The following is a 19,109-nucleotide window of genomic DNA, read 5'->3' as shown; positions in this document are numbered from 1 at the left end:
GGGGCGAGGGGGTGGGGCAAGGGGCCGCCGGCCCGCCCTGCATGTCCCGCCCCCGCGGCCGACCCAACCACGGGCCGGCGGCCGAACGCCTTCTTTGAAAGGCATTTTGCCCCTCCAATGAGAAACCGGTGTGTGGGGGGGGGGGGAAGGAGGGGACGGCGGCGGGTGGTGATAGGCTGGCGGCGAGGCTGCGGCCGGCGCGCGCGCGTGGGAGCGGGGCTATAAACGTGTGGTCGCGGGGGGCGCGGGGGCTTGTGGCTGTGTCTGTGGGCAGCGCCGCGGCGCCGGGGAGATGGTGGGCTCTGGCGAGGTGGGGGGCGAGGCGTGGCGAGGCCGGTACTACCGGCTGGAGGAGGTGCAGAAGCACAACAGCAGCCAGAGCACCTGGATCATCCTGCACCACCGCATCTACGACGTCACCAAGTTCCTGGACGAGGTGGGTGCCCCCCCCGGGGGTTGTGGGGGGGGGGGGAGGAGAGGCGGGGCGCAGCGGCGACCAGCGGCCTCCCCGAGCGCCGTGGGGCTGTGGGAGCTCGCCGGCTGGCCGCCGTGGGTGCGGCCGGCCGTCACCGCGCCCCTCGGAAACGGGCGTGGGGCGGCCGTGGGGTTCGGGGGGAGGTGGGGCGACCCGGCGGGGCGGCGGCCGTCCCTCGGCCTGCGCTCGGGCAGGGAGAACCCGCGTGTGCCGAGCACGCCGCCCCCCTCTCGCGTGTAACGCTGCTCGGAGCTGCCGTCCCCCCTCCTCCGCCTTTAAACTTTTTGCCTGGGTAGAACTGAAGTTCCACGCGGGCTTTGTGCGCTCGCCGCTGTCCCGGCGTGGGCACCCCACGCGGCACTGCCGAGCGGCGAAAGGTCGGGCTCTTCCGTGGTCAGGTTGAAAGCTTTTGGCTGTTGTGGGGTTTTTTTGTTTTTTTGTTTTTTTTTTTTTTTTTATTCGCTAGTTAACGATTGATGGGTTTGAGTGCTTGGTGGTGACAAACAATCGCTGTAATCATTGATAGTCATGGTTAATAAAGAAACGTTTTAGTTATTGCACTTAAAACACTCTTTGGTGGAGACGCTGAAATGCAACTACTGAGCAATTTTTTTTTCAGTATTAAATGTGTCTAGGACTTATTAGTGATATTTTGAGGGTTTTTTTCCCCTCACTCGCGTTATTGCCCGTCTGCAAAGGTCCTCAATTAAAAAGTGCTGTGGTAGGCTTACATTACTTTATTTGAGAATACGGTTCAGATTGCTTAGAGACATGCCAATATTCAGGCCTCGGTAGTTCTGTAGCCCCATCTTGATTTTTGTGGTTGTAAACACTTAAAATTCAGAGTATTATTTGAGTGTTTTGCAGATAAGAGGTCAACATACAATTGTTCAAAGGCAGTTTTGAGACCGGTAGTGTTCCATTCTTAAGCTGTGTGCTAAGCACAAATTGTCTGGGTTTTTTCAGTGAGGTGAATTGTGAAACTGATCTACTGACCCTTTCTTGATTGTTTTTCATCTAGCTCTGTCCCTGATCTGCTTCACCCTTTAGTTATGGAAACGTTTGGTTATGCAGGCAAGGCCAATTTAATTACAGAAGCCCTGGAAGAGAATGCAGTTTTTCATGCAGCTTGAGAAATTGAAGTATCTGTGCTTGGAAACTTGATCAGTTTTGGTCGATGCATAATTGTATAAGCACTTCCAGACTGTTGGGGAGGGGAGGGGGGGAACCCCACCGAAAAAAAACAACATTAAGTCCCCCCAAAAAGACACACATGATAAAAAAAAAATCCAGGGTCTAATGAGCTTTTAGATTTTAGTTGTGCAAGCAAGCTGATAGCCTCTTCCTTCAGCACATGTGATGAAATTGGTAAATATTAAGAGGCACTAACTTGTGCAGATTTCTCCAAGAAAGTCTTCATTTCAGCCTTCAGGACAATGTTGCTAATCCAGCAGCATATTAAAATAATTCAGTTGGTAAGCAGTTAAAAAGGTGTTTCTTGAACAACTCTGGGATGTCTGATCCACTCTAGTACACATGGGTCAAATTTCAGCCTCAAGTTAAACAGCTTTCAATAGAATATAGCTGGTGTTGGAGCTGAAATTTCTGGGTTGTATTCCGAGGTAATAAATGAGATTGGATAACTTTTTTCAACAAAGTATCTAAATGAAGCTGCACTCCTAAGGAAAGTTCTTGGATATTGTGATGTTCATTGTGTTGATGATTTTGGGGATGGAACCAGTGGATTAAAGTATTTCGTAGGACACTTTTTAACCTTTTTTTGAATGCTTTTAATACCCGGTTAATTTCATTTTCTGTACCCAGTTACTCAAGTAATGTGCCAATTCTTTTGACACTGTCAGACATCCCAAGGTATTTACATGCAACAGATGAGGAGAAATTGGAATTAGCCTCTTGCTGGTGCATTCTGGAGTACAGTAAACACTTCTTGGTTAAATGGGGATTATGTCAGCTATTTCAATAGCACTAGTGGTCAAACTCAGTTTTACTTCTTGCACTTCCTTACAGGAGTAGGAAAGTTTAAAATTTGAAGAATTAAGTGTAGGCTACTAAAACAGCTCCTGTAGTACTAAAGAGGATGCACTGCTAAAGCATCACCCCATTCCTGCTCTTCCCAAATAGTAAATAAGTGTCAGTTTACTGGGGAGTGAAGAACTGGGAAGCTGACTTCACCAGTCCCATTTCTTAATTCAACGCTTTCCAGCCACTGCATTAACCTGTGGAAATATTTTCTTACTGATTATGAAGTTGAAAACTCTACAGTGCCTCAGTGCTAATGACACAGTGGACACTCTCGTGCCTAGTAAGTGGAAGTATGCTGCTGCCTTTCACTCCGTCACAGTACTTAAAGGGTGTCTTTTTGCTGTTCAGCTGTTGTCCCTTCATAAAGGTTGTAGATGCTTAGTGAAACTTGTTTGGTTTTGCAGAACCATCAGCTGCTGTGAACACTTGATTGTGAAGTTAGGTGGTAAGTGGACCAGGGTGGTGATGTATATGTGATGGGGGTGGTGAGGCTGAAAAGGAGTGGAGGCATCGCATAGTGTGACCATTTTAGTTTGGTTTCCTAAGGACAAGGCTTAAAAAAGATCACATGAAATACGGTGAAGTACTGGAGGAGAAGAGGATTGTCTACTTTGACACCTTATCCCGGTGAAAATTCCAGCAACTGCTTTTATATATTTTTTTTATTATTATTATTTTTTAAATGGCAGACCTCAGGGAAACTTTATAACTTGAATATACATCTCTGACTTTTTTCTTTAATTATCAAAGTATATTCTCTACAAGAGGAAATCCAAAGACCTCAGCCGTTGGAGTGCAATATCTGAAAGCTCTTGTCATGGAAGACTATACTTGAGACCAGAAAATTGTGTATCACCTTTTCACTCAATGGCTGTTGGATCTGTATTACAGAAAATTTGGGAAACCTTTTCATAGTTTCAGGTCCTACATCATTTAAGGGAAAATAGCTACTAGGAATACATGTGTACTCACACCGTGATCCAAAGGCTATACCTGTATTACAGGTAATTACAGATGTGAATAATATTAAATGTCAATTAATGGGTTAAGTATGTTGGTAATGCTTGATAGTATTTCTGCATAGTTTAATAAAGCAATCCCACTAGTCAGGCATTGATGTCAATCTAATGACCTAAATAAGAGTAGCTGGGCTTACAAAAATAAGAATGAAATTATCAGTGTCTTGATCTCCTTCCCACTGTGGTGAAAGTCCTTCCTATAGCTTTTGTGGGAACTTGGTTGGGTTCCTTAAACTAGTCAGAAGCTAATAAAGTAGGAAAATCTCTACCTGTGAGAAGTTCCTTGTTCTGGAAACTATGGTATGTATTTAATATTAATCTAATACAGACTTTGTTTAGGTTAATTCAATAGTTAGTGGTCTCAAAATTTATCAAAAATACTAATGGCCAATGAAAATGGGTTTTCTGTAAGGTGTGAGTTTGTACTTTCATAGCACTGTTTCTAAACAGAACAGACCGCTCCCATGAAATGTGTTTTGGAATGCTGATCAAATAAAGGGCAGAAAAACAAATATTTTACTCTGTCAGAATGAAAATTATTTGCTCTGCTATGTGGTGATAAATTATTTTCATCCAGCATCATAATATTGTGCAGTAGTGTAATAGCTTCCATGTTTATGGTAGTGAATAGCTTGCATTGAAAGGTTCTGGTACTAGTGTATCTTGAAGTCTGTCAATGTACTGTCTGAATTTTTAATGCAGAACCTTACAGTCTAAGGATTAAAACCAGTGTTATCACTTCTTTAAGCTCTGATGAAGCTTGCCAGGAGGATTTGAAAATGCTTAGCATTCTTTTATGCAAGACACTGCAAGCTGTAATTGTTTTGTAAGTGGGGAAATTGATACCCAGCTACTGGGTGTTTCTTTTGCAGTTCATCTAAAACCCTAACAGTGGTTCTCAAAAACACACTCTTATAAAGACATCTATTCTCTTAGGCTCCTAAAATGAGTACAGAATTTCTGTCCTGTAACTTCAATAGGTGATGGAAATAACGTGGAGGACTCTTCAGACTACATGCAAGTGCCCTTAAAACAAAAAAAGCATTGGTCTGTCTTGCACAATAAAGCTGAGGTTCTCTGGGTCTCTGGCTTGGTCACTACCCCTTTCTGCTTCTCATTCTGTTGTGCAGAAATCAAAACTTGAATTTATAAGGCTGTCACTAGTGAAGACTTTTGCTGATCTCGCTGAAAGTTAAGTTGGACCCTAGATTTGATTTCGCCCAGTATGGGAAGGGAGGGGGCAGGAATTGTAAATTAAGGTAGTTATAGTTTAATAGAGTCTTGAACTATGACACTGAGAAAGTTGCATGACTGTAGCAAGGGGGAGAAGAGGAGATAGGCATTCAGGATGAAGTAATCACAGACTTCTGACCCAGATGAGAGCAGTGAGTTTAACTGCTTATTTGCTTTATTTACAACTTGCTAAATGTACTGCTGTTGGGAATTAGTCTATGTATATACTAGTTCTGGCTCTATACAGACATCTGTTAGGTGTGTAACTTAAATATCTTGGTTATTACGTGGGAGTGTCCTAGGAATGGGCTAGACTATTTTAATTTATCAGCAAAAGCTTTTTCATTCCCTTGAACCACAGTTTCACCTGCAAAAATGCTTCACTTATTTCTATCAGCAGGATTTTGATTTAGGAGTCACTATCTGTATGATCTTTTGAGCTTTCCAGTTCCAGGGTCTATCCAGAGACTCTTCATTAAAGTAGAAAATCTGGTAGCAAGCTTTGTTTACCAGGCAGAAGTGTGAACAAAGGCCCTATATAAACAGAGAAACTCATTGAACCATGGAAAATGCTGATCTTTTAATAAAAAAGTCACTACTTGCCCTTTCTGAGACATTAGTTGCTCCCTTTCATTAGGGGGAGATGAGGTCTTAATTAATTGCATGTATCATGTGCTAGTTGTTTGCAGAAAGTTTGTAAGTTTGCATCTTTAAGCAGAGGTGTCATCTCAAATAAAAATGTTTCGTTTCAAAGTACTTCTATGTATGTCTAACAGGTTACTAGTAACATCACAAGCTAGATGGCATGAGTTGTGAACTCTGTGTGTGATTCTCTCTATCTTAGTCTTGCTGATGTGAGGAAAAACTACTGCCAGCTTTCCAGCTGCGGTGGCAGAGGTCAGGGTGAGTTTGTCCCCTTCAGCTGATGTGTGATAGCCACTGAGAGGGTTGGTCGCACTCACTGTGTTGACATTGATATTGTGGTTTTGTAGACAGAGGGATCAGTTATTAATTAGACCAGAGAAAAGCTGGAGTGCCTCAGTGAAGCTGACCATATAGCTACATGATTGCTTTGTAGTGGCACAAGGGAGGGATTTGGGAACAAAATAGTGTATGATCATTCTGCAGGTAGTTTGTTGAAGTAGTCCATGAAATTGTTTTAATGTAGATGCAGTTATACTGATAGCTACCCAGTTGTTAGTTTGGTTGGTGAATTTTTGGGGGGAATTAGTGTAAACCATATGATCTTGGCAACTTGCTGGAATAACTAGTGTTTTTTCTACTTGTACAGGTGGGGTTTGGTTTCATTGCAATGCATAAGTATGAGTCTACATACTACTTGTGCTACTAGTGCTTTATGGGTAGTTTAATGTCTTCTGTTACTTGTTGATGTTTTGTTTAAGTATGTTTTCCAAGGAGTTTTGCCTTTTCTGCTAAAGATGGTACATACATTTTTGTATTCTGGAGAGTGCAATTCTTTAGCATGGTATTAAAAAAAACAACAAAAAAACCCAAACAAACAAACAAAAAAACCCACCAAAACCTGAAACCCCACATTGCAGAAGGACTTCTTTGAAAACTGACTTGTGGCATTATCTGGGAGAGCCTGTTAGACCCAAGTTCAGCTTCATAAATGTGCTGTACATTTCAAGGTGCTGAACTGGAGTCATCCCTCAACTTTTGTGTAGTCCTTTCCCTGAATACTTATCAGAATGGATTCAAGGGCAGGATTTTGGTCAGCATGCCATATTAGCACGTCTGCTTGCATAATCTTTACTCTGCATGCACTCTTTTAACCTTTTTTGGCTCAGCTGCTGTGTCTAATCTCTTTATCAGTTGCTTAATCTTGCTTTTGCTTAGTCATGGTAGGGATCCCTTACCCTTCTAGCTGTGCTATCTTGGCTCTTTAAAAAAAGTATTGGGTTTTGGGGGGTGTGGTTTGTGGTTTTTTTTTTTTAAAGGAACTTTCTTAAGATAAAAGTCAGCCTTTAATGAAAAGATTCGAGTTCTGGTACGGCTGAAAACTGGTAGTAATAGCGTCATCCTGATCTGTATGAACAAGTCTTATTTTCACTGGAAGAGAAGGATTGATGGGAGATTAATATGGTGGATTTGAAGTAAATGCTAACCAGAATTGCCTAGACTAGCAGAAATATTTATGCCATTTCTTCAGTCTACTGCCTAAGCATAGCCTTTCTGTTCAGCTATTCTCAAGGCAAGATGACTTAAATAGTTGAAATTTTGCCTATTTTCATCATTTTACATCCTGTAGTCAGAAGCATTAAAAATGGAAAAGAGGCTCCAAAGCCTTATTTCCTTTGTCACTGGGCATGTTAAGAGTTTTTCATGGTCACCAAAGCAGTAGTAAAGTGCTTTAAACTTGCTTACCTAATAATAATTCCTGGTGTTTATGTAGCAGTTTTCTACTTGAGTGGTGAATTTTTATGGTATGTTACTTATCTGTTATATGAATGAGTAACTTGAAGCTGAGAAAATTCAATGAACTAGAAAATGTGATGCATCTTGCAGTATGTACAGACAGTTGGAAGTATGGAACTGCATGCAATCCCAAAAGTGCATCCTGGGAAAGAATATAAGTCAATGAAGAACAGGCATTTAGGTTAAGGGAATGGTCATGGTTTGAGTTATTAGGAGAAACTGTGAGACAGCTTCTCTGCATCTCAAGGGTTTTATCAGCAATGTGGTTTTGGGATTCCAAAGTCTGCTAAAAGCAAATTGCTATTCTGGCGTCTTGTATGAGCTTTCAGTTGTGCTAAAACATCTCCAAAACAGCTGGTTTACTAGATAATAATACAATAATTTCTTTTGGAGAGGGTGCTTGAAGGTTATCTGGTCCAATTCCCAGCTCAAACTAGTATTAACTTGAAAGTCAGTTTCCTTACTGCCTTGTGTAGGCAACCTCAAAGGATGGAGATTGTGTACTCCTTTGCCAACTTATTTCAGTGCTTGCGTGCTCTTCTTGTGAATAGCTTTGTTACATCTACCTGGAACGTTCGTGATGCAATTTACACCTTTTTAGTTTTTAACCTTTTGCTGTATAAAGCGTTGTTTGGATAAAAATACATATTTCCTGCAGAAGTGAGAACACAGAATGCAACTTTAGATAATAGTTGGACTGTTAGACTGACTGATTCTCATAATCTAAATGCATTAGTTGCTGGGGTAATGCTGGTTACTGCTCTGTCACTGATGGAGTAGAGATTTGTCTTCCTTGGTTTTGGCTTCAGAGAGTACATAAACCTCTCTAAATAACTAGAGAGGCTTATGCTTACTCTGAGAAATCTAGAAGCTTATTTTGTGAGGACTTTTATTTTTAGAAATGTAGAAATGAAGCATTTCCATTTTTAGAATGTGCAATGGTTTTCAGTAACAAATTCAATCTCATTAAAAACTGCAGCACCCAGGTGGTGAAGAGGTCCTCAGGGAGCAAGCTGGGGGAGATGCTACTGAGAACTTCGAAGATGTTGGCCATTCCACAGATGCAAGGACACTGTCAGAAACTTTTATTGTTGGGGAACTTCATCCGGTGAGTATGTGAGAGCACCAGTACTTGCTGTTTACTATAGTGTTTTTGTGTCTAGCTCTTTCTCTTGTAACTTCCTTCAAAATAAAGGAGAGCTACCAGTTTAGTTGGATGCCAGCCCTGCAGATGTTTGTAGGTGGACCTGGACTGCAGATAGGTTCCCCCAATGTGAAGGGATTTGATTAGTATAGCATAAGGATGGTCACATACAAAAGTTTTCTGCTTCAAAATATTTTACAGCTTAGTTCTTGACTAAACTGAGTATGGAACAGTGCTGTTTCTGGTGTACCCTGTGAGCTTTATAATGAGACTTTATAACCACTGAAGGTAATGTGTCAGAATGTCTAGACCTTTTCTTACGACAACATGCAGAGTGATTACTAACAGCCACTTTCATCACTGTAAATATACATGCCAGGCTTTCATCTGGATCTAAAATTACAATCCTGGTTCTTCATATGTATGTTTAGAAAACAGCTGTTGTAAGCATCGTACTTCTAGTTGGATGCTCTGTCTTTCCCCTCTCTGGTTCCCCCTGTTTGAGCTGTATCAGTGTTCCCTACTTGTAGTTGTCAGGATTGTTTCTGACCAGTTCCCACTGAACCATTTGTCATTTTCCTCTTTTCTATACTTTACCATTTCCTGTACTTTTTAACAAGCACCTTTCTGCTGCCTCGAGTTTTGAAGGATTTATTTCTAGCTACAGAGCTGCTGCCTTAGCTTCCTTCAGATAGATGCAGGAGAGCTTAAAAAAGGCCTTATTCATTGAAAAACACTTGTTAGAGGTTCAGGCTGCCAGTGTGTCCCTCTGTTCTGCTTTACTACCCATCCCTGACTCCTTCACTCTTAGTGTTGTGTATGTTTTGTCTTGCATTCAGGGTAAATATCTCTGTCCTGAGTATTTTATTTCATACTAAGATTTGTGATCTTGTAGCGGTTTTGGGCCTGCTTAATAAATGTGAATAGTGTAGTTTCTCCTAATAATTCAGCTCTGATGCATACTTGTAACTTTGTAGGCTTGCTACCTATTTCAGATGGCATTTGATTCCAGTAAGTTTAGTTAAGCCAGTGTTAACCTGGCTACCAGTCCAGTTCTTCCTTGTTTGACAAGTGCCTGTTTTCATTTGGTATGATACAAACAGCTTGATAGCTTAATACACAAATAGAGCACTGCTATGATACACTGTTAGGCTTTTTTTGTAATGAATGTGGCTATTTCAAGTAAAACTTCATGAGTTTATGAAAAGTCCATAGAATTTGGGACCTTTGCTCTGGATGTTGGACCAAAACTAGTTAAATGACTTTGCCCAATAGTACAACTAGACTAGGTAGAAGTAAACTAATGTGATTGCAATCAGTGTATAAGCTAAGGTTATGTGTACTGTTTAGAGACAAAGGAAATGCAAACACATGGGCACAAGAAATAATGAAATATGTTGGAGACTCAGTTTTCACTTCTTTATAGTGTACTGGGGAGTATTATTTAAGCAAGTGATCTTGTTCATGGTAGCTCAAAATTATACACTGATGTCTGCTCATTTGCAAGCCTGTTTCCTGGGTAAGAATAAGTATACCTTAACAATACCTAAACAGAATAAATTGCAAACTGATTTTAGTGATAAATGGTTTTTCCTTTTTTGAGTGCTTTGGGTTTTTGTCTAAATGTTTCTTGCTTGTTTTTTCTGCAGGATGATAGAGGGAAGCTTCAGAAACCAACAGTAAGTGTGTTTTGTTTAAATGCCACATTGTTTCATCTGGGCGTTGGGAACAGCATCTGTCCATAACTGGTATACCCCCAGAGGCAAACACAATTCAGCTGGATTTAAGTGTTGTGTTTCAGGTCATGAATCTCTTAAACCTGTCGATCTGGCTTCAAATTATTCTGCCTGTTAGCTGTTCTTTTCTTTAATTTGTGTGGTTTTGAACCAAGAGGTTAAGTGTGATGGCATTACACTGCAGCAAAAAGGTGAGACTAGAATCAGTCAATGGTTTTCTAGTATTCAGTTTAAGAAAAAAATCAGTTTATAGACAGAATAGATTAAATTAATAAGTGTTTGTGAGGGGAAAAAAAGATGCTTAACAATATATGGGTAACACTAGTAGATAGAGAATATACAGGCACTTGCTGTATTTATAGATCAGTTAATTTGCGACTGCGAACCCTTTTCAAGGTGAATATACTGTTCGCTTCCTGACTGGTTTGGAAGATTTTGAGTACTGCACTTATTTTTTTAAGGGTTTTTTTTAATCCTTATTAGAATAAAGTTGTGTTGGCACTCAACTATCAAATTTATAAAGTTTAGATGTCCCTTAAAGGAGCAAGTGCATCAGGGATTAGTTTGTACAGTTGCTGCTGCTGTGTGTAAAGAGGATATTTGCTCAGGGCTGGCTTAACAGAATAGCAATGTGCTTAGGAAATAGATGAAGATTATTTTTAAATGAAGTGTAGTGAGAATAGTAATTTACTCTTATTTGAGAGATTACTTTTAAGAAACAATCACTTTTGTAAGATCTTCCAAAAATACTAATAAGTTAAAAGAAAGGAAGTGTAAAAAAAAAAAAAAGCTGAAATATTTGCTATAGCAATTACTGACTTTAAGGACTGGAACTAGTATACTAATAAAAATAAGAAATGGAGTGATGGCTGGAATTAAGAGCTTCTTTCCACCAAGAATAACATCGCTATTCAGATTTCTTTTGAAATTCAGGGCAGTTTAACTTAAACTGTAAGAGCAACAAACGTGCAAGTTTTAGTATACAATCCCTTGATTAAGCTCACAGAAACTTACTAAATTGAAGTACTTGGTATGTTAGTTTGGCCAAAGTGTGGTCAGTTGGGAGTTAAGATGTATCCAAATTACTTTTTACTACACTCTTGTTTGGCTTACTCCCTTCTTTTAGTGCTGGTCACAGTTACTGACACTACATGTGTGTGTTCCATCATTCCAGAAGGAAGCTGGAGTGCTTTCCTCCAGGAGGACATGTGGGTGTAGCTGATAAGACAGTTTTGCTTTGCACTGCACTCGGTGGGTGGTGTGACAAGTTAGGCCCTGGCCCTCAAGGAGCTGTCAGAAGGCCTTGTGCTCTCAAATGTCCTTCTCATCCTTGCACTGTATATAAAGTACCATCAGTGTACATGTCCAGTGTTGTCGTGTTTAAAAGCAGGTTTTGACCAGCTGGGCCATATTTCTCATACTGTCTTGGTGTGAGGGGAACCATCCCCTGGCCCTGGATGTGGCAAGACTGTTGTAGAAGGTGTTAGTCTTGATAGTGTGGGCACAAGCTGCTTCATGCTGTTTGGCTTTGGGATTAGTTTTTGATGGGTATGTTCACAAAACCAGTATAGATGGGTCTTATTCTTTTAAACATGATATTTGTCACATGTAAAGCTATGATGATTTGAGTGCTTGCAGAAGTAGCCTGTTTCAACCTATGAGAGGATGTTGCGAATCTTGCTCTTTAAATGAATTGCAAATACTCTGATACTGAAACAATTAATTTTTCAGTGATGGATCTTGTACCACTAATTTTAAGTACAGTTTTAATGCTTGGATATTTTAAATGCACTTAGGGTCATCTGCCAACTGGTATTTGATCTTGTAGTACTTCTTTTTCTATGGCAACTGAACAAGTCCAATACCAGAAACAACTGTAATTTGACTGATTCTTAAGCCATCTGAAATGCCACACTAAAAAGCTTGAGTTCAGTAAGCCTTGTAGATGTGAATTAGTAGCTTTCTTCATGTAAGTTTGAGATAAGAAATATTTGTGTATTAATACAGAGTATTTTCAATTAAATTTTAGCCACCTAACACAAACATCACTTACTTGCCTAAAACTTTTCAAATGTAATTTAAGGTTGAAGTTAGCTTCATGGAAAACTTGTAGCAAAATTCATTGTGATATTTTTTTAATAACTTGATACAATGTTGACTACAGATAATGCTGCTAGCTAGCTTCTAATACAACAGTCTGTTACAGGAATTCTGAGAAAATACTTTTCAAATGCAATGCACTGAGTTGTTTTTAAATTAGTCCCACTTAATGAGTTTAGAAATTGAGGGGCTAGTTAAGATGGAGAGGGGTGTCTGCCTGATGTAAATATCTTCTTATGCTTTGCTTTCCAGGAAACTCTTATTACCACTGCTCAGTCTAATTCCAGGTATAGTATGACACCTGATGTTAAACTTGAAGTTCCTCATGATTATGTTTCTTAAGCCTAGAAAGCTTAATAGCTTTTGTCTGCTGGAAGCTTAGATGTCAGTTGATGGAGCATGAAAATTTCTGTTCTATGTCAAGTCCATGTTGGCATCTGTGTACCATTTTACAAGCATGTTAGCTTAGTAGCTAGATTTTTTTTTTTGCATTGCTGTATCAGTATCTACCAAATAGTTTGTTGCACAAGCCTTCATTTCTGGAGGCTCTCAGGTGAATAGAAGACACTTGGTGCCATTGCCAACTTTTTTTTTACTGACATGGATGCTTCATTTCTAAAATTTGATACAACTGTTGCATCTATGGGAAATAAGAGGATTGTGTGTCTAAGAAGGAACATCTGTTAGAATTGGAGGGGGCGGGGTTGGAAGAACCACTTTGGAACACCATTGAATCAAACTGTATAAAGTTTGATCCTGTTGACAGTTGCCTACTGATGAAGCCTCAGAGCACTGTTCCATGCCTCTCAGTGAGGAATTTGGGTGCTTCAGAGTGTTATGTGATGCTGCTACTTAAGTGGCTTTTGAATGAATGATATTCTGGGCAGCATGCCATGACTTTAAACATGTCTAGAGTCTTACTTTTCTCTAGTAAGCAGACTTCTTGTAAGCTCTAGTACAAAGCCTTAACATTACAGGCTTTTTTACTTGGCTCCTGTATGACTGGCCAGCTCAGGTGTTCTGTTGCTCTTTGAAGTATTTGTTGGAGTGGAGGAAGGACCTCTTTAAACAATGACTTTTTAAGAAAAAAATAACTTGCTGGTTGTCACTTCCTAAACTACTGTTTCAAAAACTTCCTTCTAGTTCATGGTCCAACTGGGTGATTCCACTGATAGCAGCAATTATCGCGGCCCTGATGTATCATTCCTACATGTCAGAGTAAGCGCCTTACTGAGAACTAATGCAAGAAGAGAGTGATCTGGGAGAGAATATAAGCAATCCTAACCCACTATGTTTCAGGACAAAAGTCTGATGTCTGAAGAGAAATTCAACTTTTTCAGAAAACTGAAAAATTCTTTTCTGCTGTGCACTTTTCTTAAATGTTGCCGCCTTATTTGCTGTTCTGAAATGATAAAAAGGCAGCATTTCTCTTTGTATAACAATTTTATTCTCTAATTAATTATTTGATAACTGTATTGGTTTCTGTGTTAGAATACTGTTTTGTATGTAACACTGATTCTGGTTATTTCTCTTTAATCTGTAATGGGGTCCATAGGACTCTCTTTACATATAAATTTTACAGCTTTAAAGGACTACCAAAACTGTGTACATGTATTTGTCCATGTACACAACTTAACTTAAAAAATTATGTTGTCTTCTGAAATGTAGTATGTTTGAATGAAATGCTAATTAAATGTAATGAAAAAAGCTGAGTGGAGTAGTCTGTATAGGTGCCTGTAAGTGGTTGGGCCCTACCAATCGGGCTATAATGAGGTGATTTTATTTTTATTTTTTCCTTTCCTCTTGACATCTGCTCTTTATAGTTGTAGGTACTCCTACCAGCAAACTGTTCTGTTTGACTCCCACTGAAAAATTCAGGTGAAATATGAAACCTAATGTTTGGCCCAATTAATGTCCGTCTCAGTTTTGTGGAAGGTAGCTCTTATTTGCAAAAAAGGCAGAAAAAAAGTAACTGCTACTAAATAACTGTTCCTGCCAAGCACTCAGGTGACTCCAGAATTTATTCTGGAACTTTTAGACTTTTATAAAATCTTCAGCTTTGTCATGTATATGGAATCTGTTTCTGACTGTTCTGTGATATGTTCCTTGGTGCTTTACTATGAAGAGATGACTATTTTCACTGCTAAAAACAAGATAACTGAAAGCTTCCATTTTGTGGTGAACATTTTTAGTCATATGTAAATGATCATGAATAAAAGTTTAATTGCTTATTCTCACTGGCTCTCATAGATTAATTTCAAACTTTTTTGAAGGCCTGGAAAGAGATGGTCTTGCATATTGGGACACTTCTCAGGGGTACCTGTTTGATATATGTTGAAAGTCAAGATATGTCCCTTATGCGGAGAAGTTGCATGGAAAGTGAGAAAGTATATTATGGAGCAGTTAGCTTAGATGTATGTTTTTATCTGAATGACCTCGACACCAACTAGTGCCTCAGTGGTTTGTCCCTGCAAGCTCTGCCTCCCTGACATTCAGCAGGGCTTGAAACACCATTCCAAGGTCTGACTCTTGGCAGCACCAGGGAAGGTGCGTGCAATTTAAGTCCTGTGTCAAATCAAATCAAAAGATAGTACACTGTAAACATGAGCTTTATATAAAAAAAAAAAAAATAATTAGGTAAGGGAAAGTGCTGTGACTTCAGGAATTTGCTTTATGCATATGTAGGACTATGTCAGTACATGACTCCTTGAAGAATTCCTTATTGTGGGATTCCTTTGTGGGAATTCCTTTACTGTTACAGCAAATAAGGGTATCTCATATAGCTTCAGCTGTGAAAGTGTTCAGTATCTATTTCATTTGTATTCATGTGTTCTGTCAGACTTGGTTTACAGATACAGCCATATATGCACATATAGTAGATCCCATCAACTTCTTTACCTTAGCAATTTTAACGTGCAGTATAAATGGCAATGTTTGGGATTGTGCTTAGCACTAACTAACTTTGGTCCTGTTTTTGTCCTAGCTTTTCCTCTGAATGTGGTAAAGAAGAGTTTAAAAATTCAGGCTTCATTGACTTTTTTTCACAAGTAGCCTTTAAAAAGGTTATATTAACTCTGAGTTGGTATCTAGACTCAAATCAACTTTCAACTACTAAATTTTCTGTTAGTTTGTAAAATAACATTTAAGTCCACATGTCTAAGTGAGGCAAAAAAAAAAAATCAAACCCAGCAACTTTAGAAAACCCTTCTTCCCCCCCCCAAGAATTTTAGATTGGGATAATTATGTCCACATCAGCAGACAGGGTAGTGCAATCAAAGTGGATTCATAAAGCAAATGACTTGCTGTGAAAGGTCTTTTTTCCATGCTGTGTGTGTTTTGGGAGTTTTAGTATAGTATAGCTCTGGGTCCCATATACTGTGTGTCTGTTGATGCAGTCCCCTGGAGTACCTATGTACTCAGTCTCACCTGAAAGCAGTTGAGCTGACAGGTGTGGGGAATTTCCACAAAGTGAACCAAAAGTGCAGCAAATGGAGATGTGTAGGCAATGCTTTAAAAACTGATACAAGTTAAAATGTTAATGTAGACATATACAGCTTGTTCCCTGTAGTTGGTTTGTTCATGTTCCCTTCCACAGGTGCGGGTGTAAGTTGTTCCTCAGAGATGGACATGATTGTTTCAGGTTTTTAAATGTAAACTGATTAACATAAAAAAAATGATCAGGCTTATAATTTACCTTTTTAATACCCTAAGGTTAGAGCTGCTTTCAATAGGGGGGTCATACAGGAGTCTTTGTGACTTTAGCTTTTGATTAAGAATATGAGAGGAAGAAAAAAGGTATATGGGTGTGGTGAGGAATGAATGACAATGTTATTGAAAAGTTAGTCAAGTGAATTAAGGGTAGTGAATGTTTTTAGAGTCTGACAGCAAAAAGAAAAGAATGGACAGTCTGCTTTTCAGAGCAAAATCCTTCGTCCATATCTGATCTGAAGGTACTTGCTCTAATTGTCTGGCAATTTAATGCAAATTTTTGTTTGGAGAGGCTTGTTTTGGTGGTTGACGCTTTAAATCAGATGTCATGTTGTCTACTTGTACAATCTCACAGTGTTTATACTGCCTTAAATTATTTGAGAATTGCATTTTTGGCCTTCATTTGCCTATCTTGTTGTTCACAGGAATGCACAGTGGCCAAGAGTTCCCTTAAATGGAGACAGCCTTGGCTTCTTCTTGGTGTCTGTGGAGTAAAGCCAGCACAACTTGTTCACTTGCTCTCTTCCCTATGACGAGGAAAAAATAGTATGCTGTCCCCTTCCCTAGCTCTCTTGCTTCAGCACACTGATCCAATGCCTTTCTCTAGTTCTGAATGCTGTTCTGCAGTCAGGATTTTGCAGAATGCTAGAGAGAAACTGGCAAGGCTGTAAAAGCTAGGCAAATGGAAACTGATCACAAATTTTATTCAGAAGCAAAAAAAATGGGAAGGTGTTGCTGTTATTTTCCAAATGTTTGGCTTCTGTGGGTAAATTAATGTTTATAAATTCTTGGCCACTTTGAGCAAAACTGTTCTCCTGTTTTCTGCAAGGCTAGCAATGAATATTATTAGCCAAAACTCAGTGAGGATGAATGAGCTGTATCAAAGTGTCATACAAAACATGTAGAACATTAGTAGTATTACAGCATTTTTTTCTGGATAGAGGAAAAGATTTCAGAAATGGTATAGAAGGAACAAAGAGCAGAAGGAAGTTCATGATCTTGTGTGCTTAGCTCCAATACTTGACCAGATCTGAGGTGAAGCTAGTAACTAATGGATTATATATTTGAATTTTTCTTCCCTTTCATACTACGTTACATTCCATCTCATGATTAATTCATTATGTGTTGAAATATTTAGAGTTTTGAATGGCCTGCTTATAAGTAGGTGGGCAGACAAGCACATGAATTAATGAGAAATGTTGGAACATTGGCTCTCAGCTGGTGATTAATGCTGGATTTTCTGTTCTTTCTGAAAACTAGTTAGACTTGTTTTTAATCTTCTTACATGTAAGAATGTGCATAAAACAGTCCTTGGCATTTCCTTTTCCAGCTTTCTAAAATCAGGAGCATGCAATGTGACTACTGGTCTATATTGATAGCTGCTAAAGCAAAGCTCAGAATGGACTTGATCGCACTGCAGAGCCTCATGTATAAGGAACAGATTTTGACTTTTATCCTGTGTACCACCATTTCTGTGCCTGTGTCTTACAGTTTGCTGCACTGAGGCAGACAGCATACTGCCAAGAGCTGTCAGTTCTGTTCACTGAGAGGCAAGTAGCATTGTCAGGCAAGAAGAGTTACGCACAGGAAAATCTTGGGAAAGGTTTTTGTTATCTCCAGACAGGACATCGCAGAACTCATGCAGACCCCCAGAGTCCAGGAACTGTAGCCAGTAGCACCGTTACCACAGAAATCTTGCCTTTTTCCATAGACCCCGATTTATGGATAAAGCTGATTGATCCTTTTGGAGGGTGAAGGCGCTCCATGGTATCTCTGGAGTTCCACCTACTTAGGTCCTGGATAAATTCAGCCTGGTATTGTTTGGAATTACAGTGTTTTTACTTGTCAGCTGTGGGAAAATGTCTCTTCAAATAGAACGGGTTCTGGAAACTGCTTCAAGGTCTAGGTAGGGTTTGTTAGAAAGAAAATGTTAAGCCAAGCGAGGGGAGTGCTTTCCTAAATGACTTCTTGAAAGTAAGGAAATTCCTGTCACATTCAGTTGTCACAGAGTTCTGAAGCCACTTGATGCTTTTAGTGTCACTGACATGGTCTTAACATGGCTTTCAGGGATATCTGTAAGAGCACGATAGGTGTGTTGTCTACATAGGTGTTGCTTAGGAGCGGGCAGGGTGGTGGGCCAGTAACTGGAAACAAGCCAATATATCCTTTCATTTGTAAACTGAATGGATTCCCAACTTGTATTTGTTTGGATCCACTTTCAGAGTAGTGTTGCAGTGGGTAACATTCTCGGCATCTGTCTGAGGAGGACGAGCAATTTATGAATAATAAAGGGAAGTTCGTATTTAAGCAGTCACAGCTGCTGGGATTAGAATGATAAAACTGCGCGTTATTTTTAGGTGAATCTGTAGAACTACTTTCTGACCCTATTGAAGTAACAAAGATATTTGAGTAATACAGGTTATATATCTTTGTTGTCACAGTGAGATCTTCAGACCTGAGGATATGAGTGAACAGGTTAATAGAATACAAACTAGGCTGTGTAGATTTCAAGCTAACAGCTACTCCCAGGGAGCTCCTGGTGGTGGGCTGTTATTAAATCTTAGTTGCATGCAAGGTAATTTATTGCACCCTTGCTGAAAGATATGTGATCAGATGTATGAGAAGCTCAACATCTAGTAGATGTGCAAGTCTGACCAAGCAAGATCTTCCTGCATCAAGGTCCCATGAGAGTCTTGATGCAGGATGGTGTCTCAGATCACACATACCACACATCAACAGGATCAGACTCTTCACAACAAATTATGCTTTTTCATACAGAAAGTTGGTGTCTGCAGGTAAGTGTCAGCAGGTGAGAAGGAGCAGAAGCAGTTGCTGGAGAAAAAAGAAATAGCCTGTGAAGCAAGGACTGTCATCTGGGATTTCCTTTTGGAGCTTTGTGCCCTGCTAACTGCTAAACTACAGAGTCCTACTCTCTTCTCTCCACTATGAATCCAGCATTCTTTTTTATACTGGAACAGATGAACTGCTTGAATAATTACCCTGGTTCTTGGACAGAGTTTTACAGCCTGGGCAAACTCTGGCCTAGTTTAGAGTAAACTTGGATGCGAGTGCATCGTTCCCATAGGCGTGACCTTACTGGTTTCTGCTGGGTCTTGCTTCTGGTTTGCAGGAAGCATGAGAATACAGCTCCAGACTTGTCGTACACTTTCATGCGGGAACCTTTTGGTTTGTTCTTGAAGTCAGCACAAGCT

The 19,109-nt window shown here is 39.8% G+C and overlaps 1 protein-coding gene across 3 annotated transcripts; it reads left to right on the top strand.

Annotated features, from left to right (window-relative positions):
* Positions 1–242: 242 nt before the first annotated feature.
* LOC104357891 (cytochrome b5) lies at positions 243–14,426 on the top strand. 3 transcript variants are annotated; one of them, XM_042798138.1, is made up of 6 exons: positions 6,468–6,505; positions 7,605–7,659; positions 8,189–8,317; positions 10,003–10,032; positions 12,442–12,476; positions 13,333–14,426. In XM_042798138.1, exons 1-6 carry the CDS (start codon positions 6,483–6,485, stop codon positions 13,409–13,411), a joined length of 351 nt encoding a protein of 116 aa, XP_042654072.1. In that variant the 5' UTR covers positions 6,468–6,482; the 3' UTR covers positions 13,412–14,426. The 3 variants fall into 3 exon arrangements, with proteins under 3 accessions (XP_032866542.2, XP_042654072.1, XP_042654071.1); XM_042798137.1 differs by lacking the exon at positions 6,468–6,505 and adding an exon at positions 6,812–6,876; XM_033010651.2 differs by lacking the exons at positions 6,468–6,505; positions 7,605–7,659 and adding an exon at positions 243–436.
* Positions 14,427–19,109: the final 4,683 nt, after the last annotated feature.

This window comes from Tyto alba, unplaced genomic scaffold, assembly GCF_018691265.1.
Source record: "Tyto alba isolate M040663 unplaced genomic scaffold, T.alba_DEE_v4.0 Super-Scaffold_27, whole genome shotgun sequence".
NCBI lineage: Eukaryota > Metazoa > Chordata > Aves > Strigiformes > Tytonidae > Tyto > Tyto alba.
Note: the sequence above shows the minus strand (reverse complement) of the source record. Positions and strands in the feature narration are given on the sequence as shown.

What these genes read in the sequence shown, in the direction of transcription:
- LOC104357891 (XM_033010651.2), top strand. Translation starts at nt 293, where the DNA reads ATGGTGGGCTCTGGCGAGGTGGGGGGCGAGGCGTGGCGAGGCCGGTAC. An exon ending in TCACCAAGTTCCTGGACGAG is followed by an intron (nt 437 to 8,188) that starts GTGGGTGCCCCC and finishes TAAAAACTGCAG; the next exon opens with CACCCAGGTGGTGAAGAGGT. An exon ending in ACTGCTCAGTCTAATTCCAG is followed by an intron (nt 12,477 to 13,332) that starts GTATAGTATGAC and finishes ACTTCCTTCTAG; the next exon opens with TTCATGGTCCAACTGGGTGA.